This window comes from Sphaeramia orbicularis, chromosome 18, assembly GCF_902148855.1.
Source record: "Sphaeramia orbicularis chromosome 18, fSphaOr1.1, whole genome shotgun sequence".
Lineage (NCBI taxonomy): Eukaryota > Metazoa > Chordata > Actinopteri > Kurtiformes > Apogonidae > Sphaeramia > Sphaeramia orbicularis.
In genome coordinates, this window is record NC_043974.1 from 21306754 (window position 1) to 21333206 (window position 26453).

The following is a 26453-nucleotide window of genomic DNA, read 5'->3' on the forward strand; positions in this document are numbered from 1 at the left end:
ACTTGGTATAGGTTTTGTTTGAGTAATAAAGTTAAAAAAAACACACATTTTCAATAATATTTTTCATGAAAATTGTGACTTTAACCCGTAGAGACCCAAACAGCCACCGGTGACACAAACCATCTACAGATATAAACTGTTTAATACATGTTGATCCATTAATCCTATCAATACATGTAAATAACTGGTGTAAAATACAGTTCGTCGTCTTTTCATGGTCATCAGATATGACCCATTTGGACATTCAGAGGCTCCGTAGTTACCGTGGAAACACTGTCATCTTCTACAACATTGATTCACCAGTAAAACCAATGGAGTTGGATCAATGACAGTGGATGGAAACACTTGTTTTTACATTCAGTTAGCAATATCTTGGCTGAAAAATTTACTTTTTCTTCATTTTTCTCTATTTTGATATAATTAACTTTGAATTTACTCTGAGTTTTCATGAACATCTACATGATCTGTGAATTAAATATAAGAAAATACAAGATTTATACCAAAAAAAAGCAAAATACAGAGGATAGTATTATAATAATAATAATAATAATAATAATAATAATAATAATAAAGAAAATTGGTGGTAAATCAGTTCAGTAAGGTAGAAATAGAGGAAAAATTCACTTGACAACTGCCACAAAAGAAGTACTGGGTCTTTATGGGTTAAAGGAAATGGATGAAATTGAGGTTTAGCTCCCGATTCTGACATAGAAATATTTAAGAAAGGCTAAATAAACTAGTAGAGGTCAGGTACTGCAGAAATGGTTCTAGGTCTCTAAGGGTTAAAATGGTTGAAAACTGAATGATAAACACACTGTATATGAGAGCAGGCTATGGAAACTGAGTATGCTGATGTTAGAGGCTGATAAGTGGCGGTTTATCAGTCAACACTTTCCCACCAAAAGAAATAAAATCAAGCACACTGAACATGCGGCAGGTGTGTGAGTGTGTTTTTGGTGGGAGCAAGAAGTTTTAAGAGTTGGATCAGTGACACCATCACTGCCATCCTGTGGTGTACAAGAAATACTTCTCATTTTAGCTCAAGGATCAGCATGTTGGATGAGTTTTCAGCTCCGTTTTACTATTAAACCCAGAATGATGATACTTACAGAGTTCTCCAGAAACCCTAACCCCTACTTCCTGTTTATTATAGCAACTAAAAAGATCAAAACCAAACACTAAAGTCCAGTCATGCATATTTACACCAAAGTGACTCTGAAACAGATGAAAAGAGGAAGACAGCGGATGGCAAGAGTCCTTAATAGAATCGCTTTCAACTGGTTTGTCATGAAGCGGACAAAGCACATTTTCGTGTTTTAATTCACACATATGAAACCCTCTAAAGCTCTTATACTCTTATAAAAAAATATATTAGCATAAACATTAAATATGTGAGACAGCAGTGCAGCTTTCTTATACACAAAGGGCAGAGCATTTCCACAAAAACTGTCTTGGGCTCAACTTCTCTATTTCTGACTTCTCCAACTCTACGTGATATAAATTCTCCAAATTCTCAAAAGCAGGATAATGTGCAATATTTAAATATAAAAGAAACGAGAGTTAACTCTCCGTCATGTGTTGATGTGATCACTTCTTCATGCCGATAGTTTCATATGTGTCTGTGGCATGAGGGGTCAGACCCTGAGGGGAAGACAGAGATGATGTAAACAGAAATAGAAATAGTGACCTGCTATACTACATGCTCTTTTTTTCACCTTTAGAGTCAGTTTAATCATATGAAACTCACCGTGTAGATGCCCTCATCACCGCCCTGCAAAACCACAAACAGCAGATTAGATACAATACGCAAATACAGATTGAGGCAGTATATGTTGAGAACAATTACCAACAGGAAGCATGACTCAGGGAAACCAGTGCATTTGTAGAAAAGATGAAAAATTAATGTAAAACAATCAGAATGCCACGTAGAAACATTTATGTTCATGTTTCCTGTAGCTGCTGAGGTTTGACCTGACCAGTGACATTATTTTAGCCTCCACCTCAGGTTTGTCAAGTGAAACTATGGTTTGAGCCGTGGTGTGTTTGCAGGCGTCTCTGCTGTCAAATTTGTCACCTCCAGTGTGCATTATAAGCTGCATGAAATGTACGCTTTGGCTATTTTAGTGAAATATGCACACTGTCTTTGTGTATGTGCATTTTACCTTTTTTCCTTTCCCATCCTCCATTTCCTCTCTAGCATTGAGAATCTGTTGAAGAAACATTTACATCAGGGACAGTTCACTTTATATGTGCAGTTTTTATTGTTTGATTTCTATGTCTTACGTGTTATTTTCCACATACTTTTTCTTTACTGTAATCATTTTACACAATAGACTAGCCTCAGATGTGTCTTTGTCATCTGTTAAGTGAGATTATAAATAATTCAAGAACACATGATAAATACAGGGTGTATCAAAAAAAAAAAAAAAAAAAACTACACATTTTGAAAAATTACCCCCAGTCCCGCATTTGATCATTTTTGGAATTTTCTTTTATAGGCAGGGGATTGGTGGATATTTGTCCAGATTTACAGACCCAGGTTTTCATGCATGAGTGAGCAGGGGCAAACTGTGCAATCCAAGTTAAAACTGGTTTCAGCGAAGTAGCGGTGGGATTTAAATCCAATCAAAGGTCATGGGAGGGGCCAATGGGCATCCATCTTGTTTTCCACAAAATTGCCAGGTTACAGCATTAACACTTTGGCCACCATGCCAATTTCATTTGTTTACCCATGGCAGCTGTTCCTGCCTTTCAAAGTTAATTCAACTTGTTTAGGCCTGAAAATGTCACTGAGGACAGGCCAAGTTAGGGTTAGGGCTAAGCTGCCATAGGTAAAGAAAGAAAAGAAAATTCCAAAAATTATCAAATGTGAAACTGGGGGTAATTTTTCAAAATGTATAGTTTTTTTTATACACCCTATATTGTTGTTTTTTGCTTTATTTTGCTGATGACACCCTCCTTATGTACGCTAGTAATTATCTACCTGCATAATAACAAATCATGCATCTTTTCTTACAAAATGTTCTAGGAAAGGGGTTAGCAACCCTGGTCCTCCAGATCTACTATCCTACATGTTTTAGATGTACCCCTTTTCCAACACACCTGATTCAAATGATAAACCTATGATGAAGCTCTGCAGAAGCCTCATAACAACCGTCAGGTGTGTTGGAGGAGGGAAACGTCTAAAACATGCAGGATAGTGGCTCTGGAGGAGCAGGGTTGCTGACCCCTGCTTTAGGATATGCTCACATCTTATGACAAAAATATTTCTGAATATTTGCAGATGTGGGAATAAATGCAGTATGCTAACCTTGGCTCTGCAGTAGAGAGCTGTCAAGATGATCCCGTACAAAAACAGAATGCCATCCAGCACGTAACAGATGTGCGGCTCTGCGAGAGCAGCTGAGAAAACAGAAATAGAGGTTAGAAGCGGAACACTTTTCAAAAAAATATATCTCATAAATTAAAGACTAATTTAACCATTCAGAAGTGTCTCAGTTTATACCAGTGTTACTGATCTGGAATGACTAAATCAGTTCCATTTAGTGAATAATAATAATAATAATAATAATAATAATGATAATAGTAGATTAGATTTTTTATTGCGCTTTTTTATTAACAAATACTGAAAGCACGTACAATGGATCCATTATTCGTTCACACTCTCTGGTGCTGGTAAACTATGTTTGTCACAGCAGCTTGACTAAATGTATTTAAATTGTGAAACAAATTCCAGCAAAATCTCTTTAAAAATAAGAACAGTGGTACCCGTATTTAAAAGACTACCACACCCTTTCATTTGTCTTCCATGCATACGTTCAACAATAGATAGTCAACAGATAGCAGATTGACTGAGCTCAAAGCAGTTATTTAACTAAAGCAAAATAAGTAAACATAAGCCTCTGTATGAATTTATTTAGTCAAAGGAAAGGTTCACATCTGGTCAAAAAAATTAAATTACAATAATCTACACCAAACATATTTTTGGGTAGGTAATTACTTATATTTTTAGGAAAATGTATTTTGAAATGAGAAAAAATTTGTGAAAAAAAAAAAAGAGGAATTTTATGAGAAAAAGTGACAAAGTTTTGTGCCGTCATTCTGGGTTCATTTTATAAACTCCCATAAATAAACTACATTTATTCCAAATACATTAATATTTGACAATTATATCATTCATGTCATATTCTAAACAGTGTTTAAAATTAATAAATGCATATATCTATGCTAAATACATTTGAATATAATGTTAATATTCTTTGTATGTTGTAAATATTGTAAAAAAAAAAAAAAAAAGTAAATGATATTGATATTTTGAAATAAAAAATGTTTAATTGAATATTTACTTTTGTTGTCCATCTGTGTCGTTTTTGGCTTTGTCCATCTGTGACGCTGCCGTTTGTCAAAACTCTTGCTATTTAGGTATGATCAACTATTTTTTTCCTCAGACCAATTATTAGGTTGTAAAATAGAGGGTTTAATGTATACACTGAATACATTTTAGGATGAAAATGTCATAGGAACTTCACTTTTGAGAACTTTGTAATTCTTACAAAAAAAAAAAAAAAAAAAAAAATTCATGTTAATTTTTTGTCCATTCGTGATGCAGTAGTTTTTGATATTTTTCATTTAAAAATATCTGAAACTAAATTTTATCCTTTGAATATGTTTAAGATGGCATTTAGATCTTTACAATTATGTGTAATATTTGTCTTATACTTGTCTGGTTCAAAAGTTATGAATCAAAAAGTTGTGGGCTGTCCATCTGTGACGCCCTTGACCTCTCCTATATATTAATAAAGTGGGAGTAAATTACCAGGCATTGCTTTCGTTGGATTTTTGTCTCTTGCCGCAACAAAATGTAGATGAATCCTTACACACACACATTGCACTAAAAGGAGAGGCTGTGGATGACTGAAGAACTCAGGCCAATCAGAACCTTTGTGTCTGTGAGTTAGACTTCCTTAAATGTCCTTTATTTAGATTAAACATATGATGCAATGGAAAAGTTCGACAACTAACTGTGTGATGAAATAGTACGAGTCAGTAAATAACAAAGACATATTATAGTCCATCTTTAACTTCTGAGACCCAGGAAATGTCAGCAAAGTACCAGCTTTTTATTGTTTTTTATTAAATAAGTGCCTATATTGGAAACATCATGATGCAACTGTTTTTTCAGATGCAGTTTTTAAAATTTTTATGGAATGTTCTTTGTGGTGGACAGTTATCTTTTCTTTATTCATTTATTTTTTTTGTGTAAAATTGTGAAACTCTTATACATAAATGTGGACAGAAAACCCATACCTGGGTCTTAGGAGGTTAAATGCAACAGAGGAGGGTCATTATTACTATTATAAAGGAACAGTCCACATGTCATATATTGGTGTTTTATATTTTTGGAACAGGGCTGTTTGAGTCGCTGCCCCTAAACTGTAGATTAAACTATCTTTGCACATCAGGCAGGTTGACGCAATTTGTTTTTAAATTGTCTATTAAAACTCATTCTTTCTCATTGGCTTTTAACTCAAGTGTGAGATTTTAATATACAATTACTTATGTTTTTATACTTTTTGTGCATTTTATTTGTTTGTGTCTGTGTAAAGCACTTTGGCGAACTGTGTTGTCTTTAAAGTGCTTTTTAAATAAAGTTGAGTGCACTCTATACAATTAAATTTGCGGTATTATATTTGATGAGTGGTGTATTTGTGAATGAATGAATGCTTAACACTGTTCAATAGTTGACAGTTTAGTGAAATGTCTTCACCTCCTTCCTATTCTGCTCTTCCACCTGTCTGTCTACTACATCTCAAATGTACATACATGTATCACCTCACTGTGATCACATGATAGCTGCTTCCCACACGAACATTTACATCATTTCTCCTTTTTCTGGAGAATCTATTTTCGTCACAGTTTACGACACAGATGTTGTTGGAATACGAGGTTAAGGGAAGAACAGACGTATTAACTTTAATGTCAGGATCCTCTCTTTCGCTCACATGTTAATCTTGTAAGATGTGGCGGCCTATCTTCACCAGCATCACCTCTGGTTTCCGTACAACACATCTAATTCTGGTTCAGAGGAAATGGTAAAACACTGTGTAACGAATAGTCTGATATTAGTATATGATTAATATCTGTTTCCAAATGCACTGCACAATTTCAACTTTGACTTTTAAAACATTTATGATACCATTAATGTTTAAAAAGTGGAAATAAATGCACTTTTCCTCACACTGTACAGGCGCAGGCTGTTCTGCATATTCATTATAGCGTCAAACACATCTGAAAATACAAGTGGTTACTATATTTCTGGGAAGGTTTTAATGTATTAACCTATTTTATGTGTTTTCTATGAGTAAGTCTGATTTTTGTTTTAAAACAGACTTGAAATTGTGATCATCTAAGCATCAGGAGGATACCGTCGTTTTAGAAATCCTGATATATGCTATTGAAACTTGAAATTTATTAACTCGAAAATATACATGGAAATGCGTTAAATGACTTGAATTGTTTTAATAAGCATTCTAGTTTAACAAGTGGCCATACATACAGGCGTTACTGGCTTTAACCGCAAGAAACAAGAACCAACAAGAGCATATCTTTTTTGACAGGAACTATGACGTGGTGACATTTCTACAAATAAAACATCAAGTTAAACTCAAGTAATATTTACGTGTATTTATGCACTCTAAAAAATGTCAGTTCTGGGAAAATGAAGTGGTGGAAAAGTGAAACTTCTAGTTCCTGTTCTATCTACATCATGTTGAAAACCATAGCGACCCATAAAGCTCAACAACTCAGCTTCTGCTTTGACTTTTTAGGTTTTTTCTCCAAAGTGAATGAATTGTTTTTCTTTATTTTAAATTCGTCCGTACCCATGACGTCACACACTACATTTCCCCTTGCCCCTGTTAAAAAAAAATAAATAAAAAAAAAAGACAATCCCAATTCACTGTCACTACTCACCAGCTCTTCCAAAACACATCCACAGTGGAATTGCCACGAGTAAGGGGCTCCTGCCCTGCACAGCCATGGTAACGATGATCAACACGACGACCGGCCACTCGCAGCAAAGAAACGAAACGACTTGTGGCTGCTTTCTCCTCAGAGTTCTAGTGAAGAATTGAGTGTCACATACCTCACAGCCAAGAGGGGAAGTTGTGGTCTGAGCTCTAAGTCCATTTGTCTCTGATCTCATCAGACCACTCCCCCTTCAACACCAAACCAGAGGAAGGACATGCCAGCTCAGCCTCTGTCTGTCTCTGCACTCATGTTTAATACCTGCTTTTCACTTTGTTTTAATACAACAAAAGGAAATGCAGAGTTTAAAGAAGCACAAAACATTTCTCAATTCATCCATGACAAATACAACATACTCCTCTGCAGTTGGGTCATAAAATATTTATTAGGTTTGTTTGGACATTTTACATTGATTGTAAGCAGAGTCATATGTCGAAGGTGTCACTACACTGAAGAGTGAACAGGAAGAGAACATGACTTAAAACATGTTGTCTTCTCTCATGAGAAAAAAAAAAAAAAAACACACATACGAGCAGCATTACGTTAACGGTCAACTTCACCGAACACTATGTCCTGTGTACCTGTCAGAAAAAAAAAGAAGAAAGGTTTCAGTGCATCGTCATGAAAATCAACATTTAGCATTTTAGAACCTGTGCTATGATGAGTTTTCTGTTCTTCTAAGGCTGGAACATTATTTATTTATTTATTTATTATTTATTTATTTTGAACATGCAAAGAACAAAACAAAACAAAGCAAATTAAGACAAAACAAAGAAAAAAAAAAACATTTAAATGAACAGAATCTATCTTTAAGTACGTGCAAGTCTGAATTTTGCATGGTCGAAAAGGAGTAGGAGGAAGGTATAAACTTATCTAATCCTACCCCTCAAGTGCTTTTACACCTTTATCACTAACTTAATACAACAATCAAATAATACATTTTTCCTCGTTTAAGCATTCAACCACAACAAATACATAATGCAGTAGCTGAAGTATACACAATATGTTCAACAGTATGCTTAACTCCCTAAGACCCAAACGTCTGCCAGTGACCAAAAGCATCCACTCATCTAAAAAATATTTAATTACCAATAACCACTAATCCCATCAATGCATGTAAATAATTATGATAAAATGCAGTTTCTCAGCTTTTGCATGTCCAGAGACTCAACATTAATTCATCAGTAAAACCCATGAGATGATTTTTCTTCCCTTTTCTGTGTTTTAATATAATAACCTTTGAGTTTCCTAAAAGAACATCTACATTGTCAGTAAATTAAATATGAGAAAATACTCGCTTCTCCTTGAAAAATGCAGAGGATAAAGTAATAATGGTGATGAACAACTTGGGAAAGGTCGCCACAAAAATAGGTCTAGGTCTTTAAGAGTTAAATGATTTTCCAAGGACTTCTAAAAAAAAAACCAAAAAAAAAAAAAACATTTTCTTACCAATAATGGCCACTACATCAGCAAGCATGTGTCCTCTGGCCATTTTATCCAGACCAGCCTAGAAAGACGAAGAAAAAGAAGAAGAAAAACACTTATTAACATTCAGAATGACTGAAGAGCAGCTAGCGCATTCCAGGGCAGATGAGCTCATATAAAAGTTAATATTCATAATTCATGGAATTATAGCCTGGAGTTAATGCACTTACTCCTCTAATAGTTTGTTTATGCAACTTAAGAGACATTTTAGCCTTGAAGACCAAAATTCAAATGACTCCGTTAAACATTAAGTCCATGAGCCAGTGAGCAGGAAGGAGGAAGAGCAGAGTTTATGTGTGCTTTTAAAAATGGTTCTATAGTACCTCCTAAAAACGCACTTAATGAACTAAAAGTAGCCTTAAGGACGAGCCGTTAAACGTGCTGAATAATTGATACCCGGTGTACTTAATATTTCACAGTGTCGTGTGAAGTTGAAAGTGCGCACCAAGTGAGCGAATCCAGGAGCTTTGATCTTGCAGCGATAGGGTCTGCTGGAGCCGTCTGATACCAAGTAAACACCGAACTCTCCCTGTGAACCACACACACACACACATAAATACAATCTAGTACGCATAATTACACCACAAGAGTTCCCCGAAGTACAACCACGGCTTCTCCATTAATGAATGTGACTAAATAATACAAGACTCAAAAGTTGCATTAGAAAAAGAATCAACTGACACAGAAAAAGCAGAGTTTAGTTTCTTCTCTAACGTTATTAAGCTGTTGACTGATTAAAAACATAAAAACATGGCCACTGGTTAAACAAATCAATATGACATAAGCTATTGCTCTGTAATTTCAAATCTAAAATCCACTGCCATTAATACAGACTAAATATTTAATAAAACCAACTTAACTCCACAAACTTGCTGAATATTAGCTTCATGGTAACAAAGTTTAATTCACATTATACATTTACTAAAGCTCCAGGTAATATTTTAACATTTAAATCTATTCACGAATTTTGTATGAAGTTTTGTTGCTGCGGATTATTTAGTACTTTTTTTTACTAGACTCAATAACATCTCTCTGTTTTCAAGATTTACATAAATGGTATAAACAGCTCATGATAAATGCACTGAAACCATTCCTTAGCATTGACAAACTTTTTAATTTTATTTAATTATCTAATATTTCAAAAGGCAGCAAAATCAGAATAGAATAGAGGAGAAATAATGGAACTAAGTGACTTAACTGCAACTAGGGCTGTATGTAACGGATATTTCCTTATCGATTACTCTATTGATTATTCAATTAATTCTTAGCTATAAATCATCAGAATGTCTATCATTGTTATTTCTAACTTCTATACATGCATTTGCCATTAAAACAAGTGTCTGTTTAAAGAATTCTTTTGTTTCAATTAGGATATTTTTTCTGAAGCGGAGTTTTGATGACTTCAAAATTATCGAATTTAATCAATTACTTTCCGGGCATGTAAATGGAACTACTGTGCTGTTCTTCTGTCTGAGATTGTTATGATTGTTGATATTTGTATTATTATTTCTGTCTGCTTGTTCACATTTATGTTAAATTTCATTGCATGTTCGGAATAAATCATTAAATCGCAAAATCACAATCACTTTTGATTAGATTTGATTACATTTCGAACGCATTTCATTTAATACATGTTTAACCATCTTTTACTCACACGTCTTAGAAATTCTGCATTACCACATTTAAGTGTTTACAAATATTCTAGTTTATATCAGAAAAGGCTGATTACGTAAATCTGATTGTGTGTGAGGTGACTATATATTTCTAAAAGTGAGTTAACAAAGCAAAGGAAGTGGGATTAATTTAATTATTAGTTTGTAAAAAGGGGGTGGGAGTCTATAAGTTATACTTCTTCCCACTGCTTTTCGAGCGCCAAAAATTTTGTTTGACATGTTGCATGGTTCTTTGTTATCTGATGATTTTGTGCTTGAAGTAAAACTTAACCACCGCAAACATGACATTGGTCCTTATTCCTCTTTCTGTCTATTGTGTTTATTTATATAAATGCTGAACTGAGCTGAACTGTGACTAACGTTATTGGTGAAATGAAAAGAGAATACATTAATCAAGCTCTGAGCCAATGTGATGAAATAAGCAACCTGCATCATCTCTCATTACATATTTTGATTGTATTTATGTGAACTTATTAAACTCAGAGACAAGCTACAAACTCCATAAATTACACAGAACCGTTTTAACAGCAAGAAGATGACGGTGTTTGATCAGGACATTAAAACTAAAAACATTTCAGTTTAAACATCTGTGATGGCGCCATTTTTCTCAACGCTCGATAAGATTATCTACATGTCATTAGAAAAATATTGTGCTCAACTACACTTGTGTCATTAAATCAGTTGGAAACCTCGCATTTTAATTGCTGTCGATTTACACATTCAAGTGTAATCGATTATTTCGATGCATCATTACTGCCCTAGAAATGAGTCCTTCAACTGTCTAAAACTGAAAAAATGAATAATTTAAATGTTATATTTATCATAATATTTGCTAATACAAAAATAGTCTATTTTATTATATAAATTCGGCCTTCATTCAAGTATATATTCGTCATAATTAGACTTTTTTCAGTATAAGAAGAAAATATTAGATGATTTGTTGTTGTCCTCACCTTGGGTGCTTCCACAGCTGTATAAGTGGCTCCTGGAGGGACCTGGTAGCCCTCTGTGTACAGTTTAAAGTGGTGGATCAGAGACTCCATCGACATCTGGCAGGAAACAAACACATAAGTCTTTAAGTCAGCTCCATCTGTACTGAAAATAAGCCTAAAAAGACTCCAAAAGTTGACAGATGGAAAAAAAAGAGAGGTAACCTAGAGGTGAGCTTGTCCCTTTAGTACAGATAAATTAAGTTGTGTTTTAAGGAACAGGCCTATTTCTGTAAAGAGGTTAATGTGAGGCTCTGAAATTTAATGAACACACTACTGACAAGATTTGAGACTGCAGGGTTTATGATTCGACTGCACAGAACCAAAGCAAACAGAACATGTCTAACGGAAGAGATGTGAGGTCTCCGCTCAGCTCACCTTCATCTCAGACCTCTTGGGTGGGGCCACCTTGGCGTCATCCACCTTAATCTCTCCTTCTGGCATCTTGTTGAGAGCCTGGAGCATGATCCTAAGAGACTGCCTCATCTCCTCCACTCTGCAAAGATACCTGGGGCACACATATGGACAAAGGGTGAGCTACAGATAGATAGATGACCACAACACTGTACATCACAAAAAAAGGACCCTGTATCTCATCATCATGTTCAATCACGAATCAATTATAACTTGAATTTGTGAGGTTGTCAGGTTCTGCTGCTATGTTAGAATCCTGAGGTCCTGATGCTGGAAATCAATCTCCCAATAGAAGTGGGTGGTTCTTTCACTGGAGGAGAACTCAGTTAATTAAATGAAAATCTATATATGACTTCCTATCAGTGCTCAATAGGAACTATATTGATATCTGTAACCATTTACATGTTATATGCCATTAAAATATGACCCATTAGAAGTAAAAGTCAATTGTTAATATTACAAAAATTTGTCATAAATCCCAAAGTCTAAATTTCACAAAACTGTGAACACACTTTGTAGACATTGTTCCAAGGAAGCTCCATAAAAAATTTGAAATGAATCCGACCAGTAGTTTCAGAGAAGAAGCTGTTGGCGGAAAATAGCTGACGGAGACAACGCCAAACACAGCTCTTTCAAAATAGCTCATGGCCTATCGGTCAGTGAGCTAAAAATCACTAGAACTGCAACTATTATTAATCACAAGATCACATAATTAATTTTGCATAATAGTAGTATCTGTTTCCAGTTTATATAATCAGCAATGAAATATCACAATGAAATAAAATGGAATGTCACTATTTCAACATCATTTTCCACTACTCTTAATGATGTAATCTGTAACCCGTTCATCTTCCAGTGTTCTGCTTTTTGGCAAATGTAGGTGCCATATTTTTGTCTTGTGTCTGGGAATCGCAATTAGCTTTTATTCATAAATGTCACTAATGATAAAATGATCCCAGAATTAAAAGAAAGGCCACACGTCACATTCGGGTTGTTATGTGTAACTTGCAGTTTGTAAAAATATTAGCCGGTGATGATTTCTCTCTCACAGACATCTCCTCACCTGTCATAACAGTCTCCATTGCTTCCAATAGGGACGTCAAACTCCACCTCGTCATACTTGTCGTACGGCTGCGATTTCCTCAGGTCCCACTTGATGCCTGACCCTCTCAGCATCACCCCACTGTTGGAGCAGCAAAGACACATGTGGTGAATACAAACAATGAACTAGACTTCTCAAAGATCTCCTCCAGTCAGGTTTAAGATGAAAAGATATGTGTTAAATACAGAATTGCCATAAAAATGTTTGAACATGAAATGACATGTCACTGAAATCCAGCACTGATAAATCTCAAATCTCTTAAGATGTAAATATTGTTTAATAGATGTATTCTGCTCTTGTAAAAGTCCACTGTCTGTACATGATACTAGTCGCTTTTCCATTGGACATATGCACAAAACTTTACCGATATTTACTAATTGTTGAAAAAACAGGGGTGCTTAATGTCGGTTTTTCCATTAAATCACAAATGCGATGATTTGTTTATTATCACAAGATGACATGAGAAGTCATTCCATAAACATGGTGATGAAAGTAAATATCATGTTTATTTACAGATATATTCATTATTATATATTACTCCTCTATCTCGTACTAAATAAAAAATGATTCAGTTTCCTGGTGTGTCCACACATACCATGCCACGTTTCTCTTCTTTTTTGCTTGTTGTAAACGTCCTTAAACATCAGGGTTTTTTTTTTTATTCATGTGACTCTAGTTGTGGAAAAAGATCTTTCCATTGCAGTTTTGCATGATATACCAATTTCGCTATGCTTGAAAAACCACCTCTTGTCAGCACAAAACCTTTTAATCGAAAAATTTGAGTTTTGTTGAAATTGTCATTTTCCATTCGGTAAATTTTTATGCGCAAGTTATATTTGCACAATTTGAGGGTCAATGGAAAAGCGACTAGTGATGGCATCACGTTTGCACATGCACTTGTAAAATAAGACTAGATCACATGCTCCATAATGTTCGCAATGTCACAAATCCTGCTCGTAGGTCAACTCCTTAAATTCAGATTTGAGCTGAGCTCAGCAGATGAATGTGAAAACATTCTCACAGTGTCAAAGTCTGAACAGACATTATTCTGCACAGTGAAAGAATGTGAACACACTTGTTTTCAAGTGTTTTTCTCTCGGCATTATGCTGTGTAAGATTTTACGCTGAAGAATATCAAAGACGTACCTGAATCCATAGTTGAGGGCCTCCTCGGCAGTTACCACACCAATGTCAATAGTACGATTTCTCCAAATACGATTGTTGGTCAACATCTGTAAGAAGAAAAATCAACAGGTCTGTTTTATCATACTGCTGTAATGCTGGTGGAAACTTAAAAAAATCTACATTATACAGTCACAGACCTCTTCCACTTCATCGATTCTAATGGAGAAATTCTTGCACCACTCGTAGATGTCATCCATCAAACCCAGGGGCAAATCCTGAAACAAATGTTTCATGATACAAAGCAGCAAAATGACATCTTCATAGCACTCTGTTTACCATAAATCATTTTGAGAATCTGGAAAGGAGTGACTGTGCATGTATTATGGGCCTTTACATGGCTGAAAATAGTTGTTGCATTGTAGTGTCTGCTTGAATAATGCAATATTTCTCAATAAAAAATAAATGTAAGATATAAATATGACAGGCAAAAAAGGCATGTCCATATCGTCACATTTGACTCCAGAGCTCAAAGAGAACATTAATTATTTGTTACCTGGTGAACACCACCAGGTCTGACGTACGCAGCGTGCATTCTGGCTCCAGACACTCGCTCATAGAACTCAAACATCTGAAACGGAAAAAAAAGTCAACAACAGATGTACATTGGAGGGAATCCTTCACTGAAGTGTTTCTGTTGCTCCTGACCTTCTCTCTCTCCTCAAACATCCAGAAGAACGGGGTCATGGCACCAATGTCCAGGGCGTGTGCGGTGATGGCCATGATGTGGTTCAGGATGCGAGTCAGTTCCCCATAAAGCACTGCAAAAACACGTCAATGTACAGAACTGAGCTTTGGAATGTTCTCCAAAACACTTTAACGTACAGTAACTATAAGAACATGATAAAAAAAAAGCATATCTCCTTTATCAAATTTCAGATATATTTTTAATGATGCATAGATATTTTTTGTGAACAGGATTGTTTTCCCTATCATTTTACAGTCCCTTTGTATCCCTTGAATGGGAAGTTAATTTTCACATTAACTTCACAATCAAGGCCCCCCCTTTGAGTAGCCAAGTTATTTGATCAAAACAGCATTTACACAAGCTATATTTAAGAAACTCAAGCCCAGTGGAGCTGTGATGGGAAGGAAAAGAAAGGATGAGATAAGACAAATGAAAGCCAAAAAACTTATGAGACATGATGGTTAATGTAGATACACTGGTCTGCCTCAGTAACTGGCTGAATGTCAAGCAGGACTGAATTAAGATGATTTATTTCTCTGAAGTGAACATGATTAATTCTCAGTAGAGTCTTTATATTTTTCATATTTTATGTTATGGCTGTTATTCCAACTAAACTGGAATTACGACACATTTAATTTCAATTTTTACAATAACATAAGAACAGGCTGGTTGTTGAAGACAGAAACATAATGTATTTTAAGTAATGGTTGAAAAAGTATTTGATAATATTCATTCAGGCCCAAGCCTTTTTCAGAATGCACTGCTCTAGAAGCAAAATGCTCTACTAAATTAGACTGGCCGTCTCAATGGGACTACCGATAAAATTACATTAAATTCTAAAAAATGCCCCCAGGATACAAGTATTGAGACTTTGGCCGTTTCTAAATACGCATTCTTGTCTGTTCTTCCATTCTCGTGAAACATCATCAGTCGCAGCCAAAGTTTGCATAAACCAAGAACCATGAAATACCCGGATGTTGTTCTTGTCAGCTAGGTTAAACCAAGGACGCACTGGTTGGTGACTCATGTAGACTTGGCTGGGAAATAATTCCCAAGATGCAGTTTGTCCCGGCCTGGCCGTGAAACCGCTGGCTTGGCCAGGAGCCAGGTAGTCGTGAGCCCGCTGGCTCGGCCAACGAAATGTATTACAGTTTTGAAAAATATACAAAATATATAAATGACATGTAAATACTAATACAAAAGTATTGAAATGAAATCGAGTGACATTGTGGTGATTTGAGGGAAATACGTTAGGGAGCCGATGATGGAAATATGGCAGACACAGGGAGGAAAGTTCACAAGTATGCAGCCATTCCAATTACAGAGAGACTTGCGTTCTAAGGAAGTATGTTCTCTGAGACCGTTCTTACTAAGACTGTACTCGCCAAGTTCGCAAGACCGTACTCTGCGTTCTTGGTATTGAGAAACGGCCTTTGTCAAATTTGCGTGACCACTAAAGAAAAAATAAGTCAAAAGTTTTAGTTTGCTACCATTTTCAAAATAAAGATTTGGGTAAAAATGTGTAATTCTATGAATAAATTAGGGATTTTTCTTTTCTAAATGAAAAGGAATATTTGTCTCTGAGCTCCAGTTCCATTTCATATCACTGTTTGCATTCAAATACATTCAGATTTCTTCTAGTGTATGATTTATTGATCTATTACAATACACACACACACACACACACATATATATATATATATATACACACACACACACACACACACACACACACACAGGGTGGGGAAGCAAAATTTACAATATTTTGAGGCAGGGATTGAAAGACAGTGTATGACCAATTAGTTTATTGAAAGTCATGAGAATTTATTTGCCACAAGAAAATTGACATAATAGAAAATGTTTTTATTCTATGTGTCCTCCTTCTTTCTCAATAACTGCCTTCACACACTTCCTGAAACTTGCGCAAGTGTTCCTCAAATATTCGGGTGACAACTTCTCCCATTCTTCTTTAATAGTATCTTTAAGAAAGTCGACATTGCTGTGTGATGTTCTATTGGTAGCATGTTCTAAAATGCCCCAAACAGCATAATCCAGAGGGTTTAGATCTGGGCTAGAAGGCGGCCATAAACATGATTCCCAAAAATTGCTAAAGTTGGATTTGTTGCTGTCGTCAACAAGTGTTTTGGTGTTCTTGTGTAAGATTTTAACTTCAAATCATATTTTACTGCATTTCTAATGGTCTTGTTGTCTACCTCAAGTTCAATTGCCATTTTTCTCATGGATTTGGTTGGATCCTTTAAGATTTTGGATTTGAGAGCTTTAATAAAAGCTTTGGTACGTTTTTTGTTGCTTCCTCCACTTCCAGACTTTCTCGTAATAGTTTTGCTCATAGTCATTCTCTTCTTTACATTATAAACAGTCTTTATGGACACTCCAACTATTTTTGAAATCTCCTTTGGTGTGACGAGTGCATTCAGCAAATCACACACTCTTTGACGTTTGCTTTCCTGATTACTCATATGGGCAAAAGTTTCTGAAAAGGTATGGATAATAGTGTTAGGTATGATTATGACATCAATATATATTTGGTTTCAAAACAATTGACGTAGTGCCTGCTGAGAAAAAACAACTAAATGTTCATTGTAAATTTTGCTTCCCCACCCTGTATATACACACACACATTACTGTACAAAAGTCCTAGGGTTATCTTGAGCTTTGTTATTTTTGTAGAGTTGAAATAAACATATGTATTTGTTTCTCATTCTCTTTCCTTCAGATACAAGAATACACAGAAAATATGTGCAGAGCCTTAAAAGACACACATAAAACTGAATGTTTTCTAAAGATTGAAGTCATCATTTAGAGTGACCCCATGACAAGAGGCAGCTCAAACATCTTATGTGTTGAATGAAGCCTGACAGAAAATATCTGAAAATTAATGCAATAAATCTCATATTGTCTAAACAAAAGGGTTAAAGACATATTAACTGCAACACGAGGTCACATTAAATACTACCACAGTGGTTTATAGAAGCTGATTTTTCACTGAAACTTCTGTTTTTAATGCTCTACATACATCCAGAGTAGATCATTTCCAAATAACTGCAGGCCAGTGACATGATTACTTCTGATGTGTACCTCTAATCCATTGTGCACGGGGTGGAGCTTGAATGTTGAGTAGCTTCTCCACAGCCAGAGAGTACGCCTCCTCATTGCACATCATGGAAACATAGTCAAGACGATCGAAGTAGGGCAGAGCCTACAGCGGGAAGAAAGAGGAACTTAAGTGTGCTGCGCAAGGGACTTCCAAAAATGATGTAACCCATGACGAATTTCTGAACCCTTTCTTTCAAAGTTCAAACAAATGTGATGAAGGATCATCACATTTGTTGACGTCAAGTATTTAAGTTTGCCATGAAGAGTTTAGAAGGTGACTTGAGCAATTCAGGTAATTTAGTATTAATTTATAGTATCTTAGGCTGAATACAAAAATAGCAGATATTTTACAATGAAATGTGTTGTAATTTACTGTTGGGGAAATGACCACTGTGACGTTTCTAAGCCCATACCACTGTTTCTGCAGTTCCTGTCTCAACCACCTTCCCTACAGCCCAGTGTTGTGGAGTAACTAATTACATGACAATATTGAATAATCAAATTACAAAATAAATGTGATTGTAAACCACTGCAGTTACTAGGAAAAATTACGCAATTAAATTGCGGTTACAGCAGTTACATCCACAAAGAATAATCCAAACTTTTTTGTCATTTACATGCTTTGCTTATGATTTGGTTAAGTGGTTGTACTTTAAAATCAACACATTCTGGTCTTTGTTTCTGCTGTATTAATCTTAACTATTAATGGTTAACAGTAACCAGTGTTACTGGTAGAAATGTGGTGACAGTCATGCTGCCTGGTTTAGATAATTGTTGTTAAGGTTTTTCATTGCACATGCCAGGTTTCAAACACTTGTTTGCATAAAGTAATTAAATCTGGTAGGGTACATTGAAGTCATTACAATACTAGAGATTTAGATTCATTTTACTGATCTCTTAAGATGAATTCAGTTGTCATTTAGCCTTGACAAAATGAAATTAAAACTTGTAAGTATCTATTTAGTTAAATTGCTCATTGCATTTCAACAGGGTAAGTGGTAATCTACAACCTGCTAAATTGCCTATGTGATTTTCCCTCAAATCAACACTCACAAACATGCAGTTTGGTCAATACCTGCAAGTAGGTCTTGTACTCAATAAGCTTCTCTGTGCCACGGTGAAGCAGGCCAATATGGGGGTCACATTTCTTAACAGACTCTCCACTGAGCTCCATGACGAGACGCAGCACACCATGAGCCGCAGGATGCTGGGGGCCAAAGTTGATCGTCAGGTTGGACACGTCCTTCTCTTTAGGAGCATCTGCATCTGGAGGGACAAGAGAAGAATAGAATATAAATGAATTTATTATGAGAAATGAATTGAATATCTCACATCAAAAGATCAGAAGCTGGCACAGTAAAACGCACTGATTTGACGAGCCGCACGTCTTATCTGATGCTAGGGCAAGCTGATAAGGCAAAAGGTAATGCAGTTTACTGGATGTTATGTTAAAAAAGGAAAATGTCAGCAATTTAAAGAGGGTAGTGTAGATTTAGGTTTCTAATTTTTATGCAGTTCTTCTTACAGGTGCAGTGAGTTACACACCTGATCAAAATTTTAAGATCAGTTAAAAACGTACAAGAATTTACACTTTGCACTGTTGGATCTTAAGAAGGTTCTAAGTATAAAAATTGTTGTTTTCAATAAATTGCTTATTCAATTTTTTTTTGTCTCACTCCCATTTCTTCTTTTTGTATTCTTAAACTCTACTTAGAACCTTAAGATCCAACAGTGCAATGTTGCAATTTATAACTGGTCTTAAAATTTTGATCAGGAGTGTATGTGATTGAAATCTATACAAGAACAGCCATCCATAGTTAAATATCACAACTGTACGAGGGCTGTTCAATAAGTTCATGGGCTCACCCAGAAATACTGGTTGTTATAATACAGGATGTTACATTCTTTCGTGATGGGATAGTGATGCTTGAACATCGATGGACCAAGTGCATTGCTGTAAATGGAGATTATGTTGAAAAATAAAATATAAATTATCAGTCTGTGTTGTTCTGTTCTGGGTGAGGCCATGAACTTATTGAACGGCCCTCATATGTCTGTGTTTGTATACAAAGTAAGGCCTACAAAACTGGCTGTTTTCACTAAGACACATTGTTAAATGAAAACAGTGTGTGTTTCAGTTTAGGGTTATTTGTGCTATATTACTCCCCCCAATAAAAATGTAAACTTAGTCTGTCATCTTCAATCAATGTCTGCTTTACCCTGGTTTTAACTACACCCTTGAAGCATGTCTGTCAAAAACAAAAGCCTGTAATCAGCTAGCATTTAGAGTTACAATAACCAATGAAATGTTTGTTTTTATAAGCATACACTCTGCAATCCATGCAGAAACAAGTCAGCAACTCGCTTTTGGATCACAACCTACCATTTAGGAAAGCTGAGTTTATGTTGTTACTGTATGGTACTTAACACATCAGACATGCTAACAAAAAAGCTGCACCTGGTGTGTCTTTTATTTTAAAGAACAATGGATTGTTATTAGTAGACTGTATTATACAATGTTTTGACAGGTACCATTCCATGGGGGTGGGGTCCACTTCTCATTAAGGGTAGTGGGGTACATTACTGCCCCTGAAAATTGCTCAGACCACTCCACATCTGGCTGCCATTGTTTCTTCCTGTAAAGACATGGACACATGTGAGGGGCTGAACAACTAAATAAGCGTTCAACTAAACCCAAAGTTATACACCTTGTAATTTCCAAAACAGTACTGTATTATATGGACAAGGCTTAGATACATGTCAGGATATGGACTGGTATTTAGAAAGGACAATGATCTGGGTAGGTTACACTGTGGTTGGCATGTACTAATCTGATTTGGTTGATGTACAAACAGATCAAAATATTCCTTGTACTTGTTAAAATATGTTACATATACACCAACAAACAACCTGTGTTTCATGTAAATAAAGCTAACATTAGCTTATAATTTCATACAAACACAAGGCTGCTAAACACAAGTACAAGACATAACAGTAGCAGAGATTTAGGCCATACTTGTAAATATACGTTAAATAATACACAATAATGAAACTACATAAATTGCCTCTCGTCTCTTCAAGCACCGGTTGGCTTTGCAGCTATTACAGAAGATGCAAACAGCCTGTTAGTTAACACCATGACACACCGACTATAAGGGTAATATCGACAATAAACACCAGGTTTCACTGTAAACACGCGTCATGTAACACAACTGCAAATACTGTCTGGTACGGTATTCTATTTACACAGTAAATATTCATAATAGCAGGCGATTCACGTTGTTATTAGGTTGCAAAGTCGGCTAATTAGCATTCTGCTAACCTTAGCATTAGTAAGTACATATCCTTAAGTAAGCTGTAATACGCTAAAGACCGCTTAGAATGTCACGTTTTGTCTTTTTGACATCTTACCTGTTTTGCAGGACAGTGCAGCTGGGACTCAGCAAATTGTTATTAAGTATTAATTTTGTTGAAGGACGTCCTAGCATAGAAAGCGACCTCAACATTGTGGCCGCCATCTTGGCTGTCACGCAATCTATGGCCAATGACGTCGACTAGTTTCTTCTTTTGTGGTTTTAGAGGCTCTGCGTCTGTATGTGTATGTGTGTGTGTGTGTGTGTGTGTGTGTGTGTGTGTCTGCCACCTATCGGTCAACTGTGAGCATTTATGTGGAACTAAGTTATGAAAGAGAAGAGCTCATTATGCTCCTAAGACAGAAAACAATTGCTAATAGGTTTTTTTTTATTTATTTATTTTTATTAACCATTAGCAGACAATACGTAATAACTTTGTTGTTGTTTACCCCTTGTCTTTACCTTGTAAAAAAATTAATAAATAAAAATACAACATTACTAAATGTTTCTACATATTAAGACTAAGTGTTTTGAGGTGATTTTTGTTATGATTTGGAGCTACATGAACAAAATTGACCTGGATAATAAAAGCATTTAGTGAACCATTATAGCATTGTGAAAAAGCAAATACCCTTTGGCAAGCAATGATGACCTGTCCTCCTTTTAACTACTCATCAAGCTCTTATGAAACTTGTAAGCCAGCATTTCTTTAGTAAAATAAATATGTACAGTAAATAAATCATAAAATTAGTAGCATATTGAAGACACCTTGATATCATTCTTTATTAAAAATAAAAAATAAAAATTTTGAATTTGGCCTCCTACTAGTGCATGTCCTACTAGTGCATGTCCAAATAATAAACTGCTTTCCAAACAAGAATTAGAAACACAGGGTTTATAAAAAACAGTGCTTTTATTTATGTAATACTGTGGAAAAATAATTACATACCATTTTTAAAAAATATTGAAGATAATGAAATTAAAAAATGAGAGTTTGATAACGTTCGTTGTACATCTTTTGAACAGTTTTCTCTGCTACGAAGAACAGTACAATAAGATAAACATTGGATTTTTCTAAATTCAAAGACACAATAATACAGGATACAGTCCTACCAGAGGTATAAAAGTACTGTAACAGGATTGTGAGAGAAATGATATGGACATACAGTATACTGAAACTCACATCCGCACACTTAGACACAGACATGCACACGCACACATACTGTATACACACAGACATGCATGCCATCAACGCACACACTCTCAAGTGCGTGTTTACAGTATGTTTCTCATACACACATCTATACAAACACACTGTACAAATCGATGTGTGTGCCAACGCCCACACACTCCCTCTTGACCTCTCTCTCTCTCACACACACACACTTGCACACCCACACACGCAAAGTCATACACTACTACATGTCAATATTGTGGACAAGCCTTCATTGAACCTCTCCATACACATTCTCCTCTGGCCATTTGGCAGACAGACGATGAGGAATGATTCAAAATGGAAATGTACGACATGTTCCCCTATAAGGCCACTCAGTTCTAAACCCAACATCCTGTGTTTTTTCTCTCTGTCTGCACCAGGCTTGTAGTTAAGAGCTCAGAGAAAAAGTCTCCAGCCTACAAAAATGTCTGGGAATGACTCAAAAGCCCCGAGCCTGGTTTGTTAAGCAACAGTCGCCAATAGAAGGAGCTTCTACTGCATATACGTACATGGTCTAAGGTGAAGAACAACATGAACACTTGGCACTAGGTTTCTTTTATACACTGATATACCTTCTGATTTGAAATATGTCCTGAATCCTCCCAACCTTTTAGAAAAGGAATTCAGGCTCCTCTGTTGGCACAGTTCCCTCTGACTCAGTGGATATCACTCAGGTAAAGGCCTGAGTTATGTGCGCTCACGTTCAAACTTTTGGTCCATACACACACATTACATGTTTTACATTGACAAAAATAATTCTGTAATGTTAAAAAATAGAATACAAAGCTCTAGTCAGGTGTGCAAATAAAAAGAGGACATTACACAGATATACGGGATGTCTAAGCATGAATACTGTAGATGCAGTGCAAAATGATGAAACCCTTCCCAACCCCACCCCAACCCCAACCCCAACACACTCCCCCCACGACAGTTGACTGGCTTGATGGTATGTGCCACTGTACATGGAGGCATTTTGGGATACTAAATATATATATGTGCTCTACGATCATTGAGATAGACAACCAGCAAAAAATGAAAATAAAAATAATAATACAAATTAAAAAATAATATGGCGGCCAGAAATGACTTCCACTGGTTGAGGTTTCTCCCGATCTTCATGTACCATACTGACAGTCAGTTTTGTTTTTTTTTTGACAGTTTTGCCTTAAGACGTTCGCTCTCATCATTTACAATGTCAAATCATAGCAAAGGCTATGGGCTCCAAAGATCTGTGATCTTCTCTCAGGTTCTTGCTCTCTTTCCCAGTCTTGATTGTGACTTGCGCTGTCCGCTCTTTCAGAGCTCACATATACAAACACATTGGGAGTGAGGGAATTCAAAATTGTGTGGAATTTCCCTTCCCTGTCTCACTAAGACTCCTTCTTTTCCACTCGTCTCTTTTTCTCTCTCAGTGCCTCTGCGTTTCTCATACCCTCCCTGTCTCATGGGCATGGTCTTCTGACTCTGTGCATGGGTGTGTGTGGTGTTTTTGTGTAAATCTGTAGTGGTATTTGTGTTTGATAAGGTGTGTTCTTTTTTGTGTGTGATAATGTGTGATTCTGTGTTTTTTTAGGTGTAACGCTATTTATAAGATGCTTCCTCATGCTCGGCTAAGACGGTGAGGTATTAATGCGTCTTTCTGTCTCACACATGAGTCTGCATCCTCTGTGTGTGTCTGCTGTGGGAGTAGTCAGAGTGTTGTGAGGTGTAGGAGAAGCGAGTGGAGCTGCCGTATTTCCCTAGTCCAGTCTCTGATCCCGAGGGAGCGGGACCCCCAGGACCCACCCCGACTCCAGGGCCTCCCACCCCAGATCCCACCCCATACATCTCATAGGATGGGCCGGCCTCCAGCGGGGCCAGGCTGGATGGGGCGAAACCCATGCGGTAGGTCTGGTAATGCGAGGGATATCCGTAGTTGTCATAGGCCAGCTGGGAAGTGGAGTCTAGGAGGCTGCAGTCTCCTGGGAAGTCGCTGGCTGGAGGGGCAGGGTTAGTGGGGGGCTGCTGGCTCTGGCCCCCACGGGTGAATGTGTTGAACTGGGCGTAGCTGATGTGGGACAATCTAGAGGGGGGTCTGGGGTCATAACAGGCCTGGGGACGGCCTGGGGAGGTGAGAGGGCCTGGAGGACCGGGGGCGCCTCCACTGGCTGTGGCTCCTGAGCCGCCTGCACTACTGCTGATGGATGCAGCGCCTCCTGGTGTTCCTGCCGGGGAACGGTAGTCGGAGTAGTGCATGGTGGAGCGGGAGGCAGGCCGGCCTTCATCGTGGGTGGACGCTCGTACATTGTAGTAGCCATTGGTGGGGTCCTGGAGCAGTGGGCGGAACACAAAACAAAGTCAAAATAGTCCTTGAAATCCCACTTCATGTCAAAAACAGGCAAGGCAAATTTATTTATATAGCACCATTCATACACAAGGCGAAGTGCTTTACGAAGGAAAAACAGTTATATTATTTCGTCATTGTCTTTCTGCCCCACCTGTAAACTACCCTGTTTTTCTTTCCACTGTCTTAATTTACATATTTTGGACTTAATTTATCTTCATTTTTTACCATACAATTTTAGTTCTTATTATTTAAAACAACAATGATTCTTATGTTGCTCTAAATGATCTATTTAGGCAAAATATATGCAATGATTTCCTTCTGCATAAATCAATTTCTATCTCGTCTCATCATCTTAAATCACATTACAATGTTTTTTGGGAAAGGGTCAAAAGTCATGGTCTGCAAGCCTGGAGCTGCATTCAGGTCCAGTTTCATTATGACGCCATTGTAAAGGCAATTTGCTTCCTTCATTTTGTGACTCAGCGGCTTGAGCTAAGATCAGACCTTTTCAAGTATGCATATAAATCAAGTCACGGAACAAATACGCCGTAAAATATGCAAACACATAGCCCCTCTATCTCAAAGCAAATTCACAGCATGTGATCCACAAATACTGTACCCTAATGCATGTATCTGGTGTATTATGTAATTATATAGGCTTTATAAAGATCTTATTTTCACATTAAACTTTTTAACATTTAAATTAGTGAAATGGGTGAAATCCTGCAGCGCAACATCATTTAATTATGAATGACACAAAAATAGGCTAAATCTGTTTTGGCAGTTTCCTCTCCATGTTTTCATGAACTTAATCAGATTCTTGACTGATATGGATCCCAGCGAATGGGCAGAGTTGATTCCACATTGTCCAGGTAAAGAATCCCTCCTCTTCCTCTCACTTAGGAAAGAAACTCAGTGTGAATATGTATAACAGTGGAAAGAACATCTATTGTTTCATATTATGCTCTTTTGTTTATTTCATGGTGTTGTAAAATGCACTCTTTATGGCAACATTTTTTAATTATTTCTGAGAAGAACAAGTATTATCAATTACTTTTTTTCATGTACATAATTCACAATGTAATATGAGAAAGGTCTTTTACTGTGGTTTTACAGAGAATGTGCTGTGTTGCAATAAGTCCATGTCATGACCTAGATATGAAATGGCCTATAATGGAATATAAGATTTTGATCCCAAATGCACTTATGGTGGTCTACTGCTATTTCTGTCATGATTCTGCCATGTCATCTCTCATGAAGCCAACTTCCCCCCCACCCAGCTTTGTTTCACTGCTTTGGTACTCCAGGCGGAAAGCATAAAAAAAAAACAAAAAAAAACAAAAAACCTCCGGGTGAGTCTGTTGTCGGGGTGATCTAACCACCTCCTGGGGTGGATTCATGTCTGTGTTTCTTCAAAGTGATCTGAGGCAGCACTCCAGCTAGAGGCGTGGTGTGTTTGCCCTCACAAAATATTCATGGGGGTGGGGGGGGTTTCAGCAGAACATTTTGGCAGCTTTACGTGCGAAAACACATTCACATCACCTTAGCCTAACCCCATGGTGTCACAAAGGATAAATGATTCATAATAGCTGAATGGGCAGAATATAACAAATTGTCCTTTCTTCTTTCTATTTTTTTTTTTTTTTTTTTTACCTTTTTGCAATGTTTTTTATTCCCTTGTTAAATATCTTCACAATGAGTGAGTCTGCTTTTTAAGTAATCGGGGGGTTAGTTTCCTCTGACTAACAAAGACTGAAGGCAATGGTGGTAACTATGGAACAAAGCTCACGTGTACTGTAGAAATGCAATAATAAGGTTCTTGTTGGTGAATATAAAGAGTGGGTTAAAGTTTTTCCGCCACCAGTTGTAAAGAAAAAGCTGA

At 36.6% G+C, this 26453-nt stretch overlaps 3 protein-coding genes across 5 annotated transcripts in view; all 3 read right to left on the bottom strand.

The window, feature by feature from the left end:
* Positions 1–441: 441 nt before the first annotated feature.
* Positions 442–7182, bottom strand: fcer1g (Fc epsilon receptor IgFc epsilon receptor Ig). Its single transcript, XM_030161715.1, has 5 exons — positions 6973–7182; positions 3311–3402; positions 2163–2207; positions 1748–1771; positions 442–1641 (listed from the first exon to the last, which is right to left on the bottom strand). Exons 1-5 carry the CDS (start codon positions 7037–7039, stop codon positions 1588–1590), a joined length of 282 nt encoding a protein of 93 aa, XP_030017575.1. The 5' UTR covers positions 7040–7182; the 3' UTR covers positions 442–1587.
* A 210-nt stretch (positions 7183–7392) lies between these two features.
* ndufs2 (NADH:ubiquinone oxidoreductase core subunit S2) lies at positions 7393–21230 on the bottom strand. The gene is made up of 14 exons (XM_030161712.1): positions 21088–21230; positions 20209–20312; positions 18752–18942; positions 17659–17779; positions 14520–14632; positions 14368–14442; positions 14012–14089; positions 13836–13921; positions 12651–12770; positions 11552–11681; positions 11138–11233; positions 8957–9040; positions 8476–8533; positions 7393–7607 (listed from the first exon to the last, which is right to left on the bottom strand). The coding sequence occupies exons 1-14, from the start codon at positions 21192–21194 to the stop codon at positions 7570–7572; spliced, it is 1401 nt and encodes a 466-aa protein (XP_030017572.1). The 5' UTR covers positions 21195–21230; the 3' UTR covers positions 7393–7569.
* Positions 21231–21923: 693 nt separating this feature from the next.
* Positions 21924–26453, bottom strand: part of kirrel1a (kirre like nephrin family adhesion molecule 1a) — a 34325-nt gene continuing 29795 nt past the window's right edge. For all 3 annotated transcript variants that reach the window (XM_030161709.1, XM_030161710.1, XM_030161708.1), the window contains exon 15: positions 21924–24552. In XM_030161709.1, the coding sequence (XP_030017569.1) occupies positions 23890–24552 (663 nt within the window). In that variant the 3' untranslated portion in view covers positions 21924–23889. The remainder of the gene's footprint in view (positions 24553–26453) is intronic.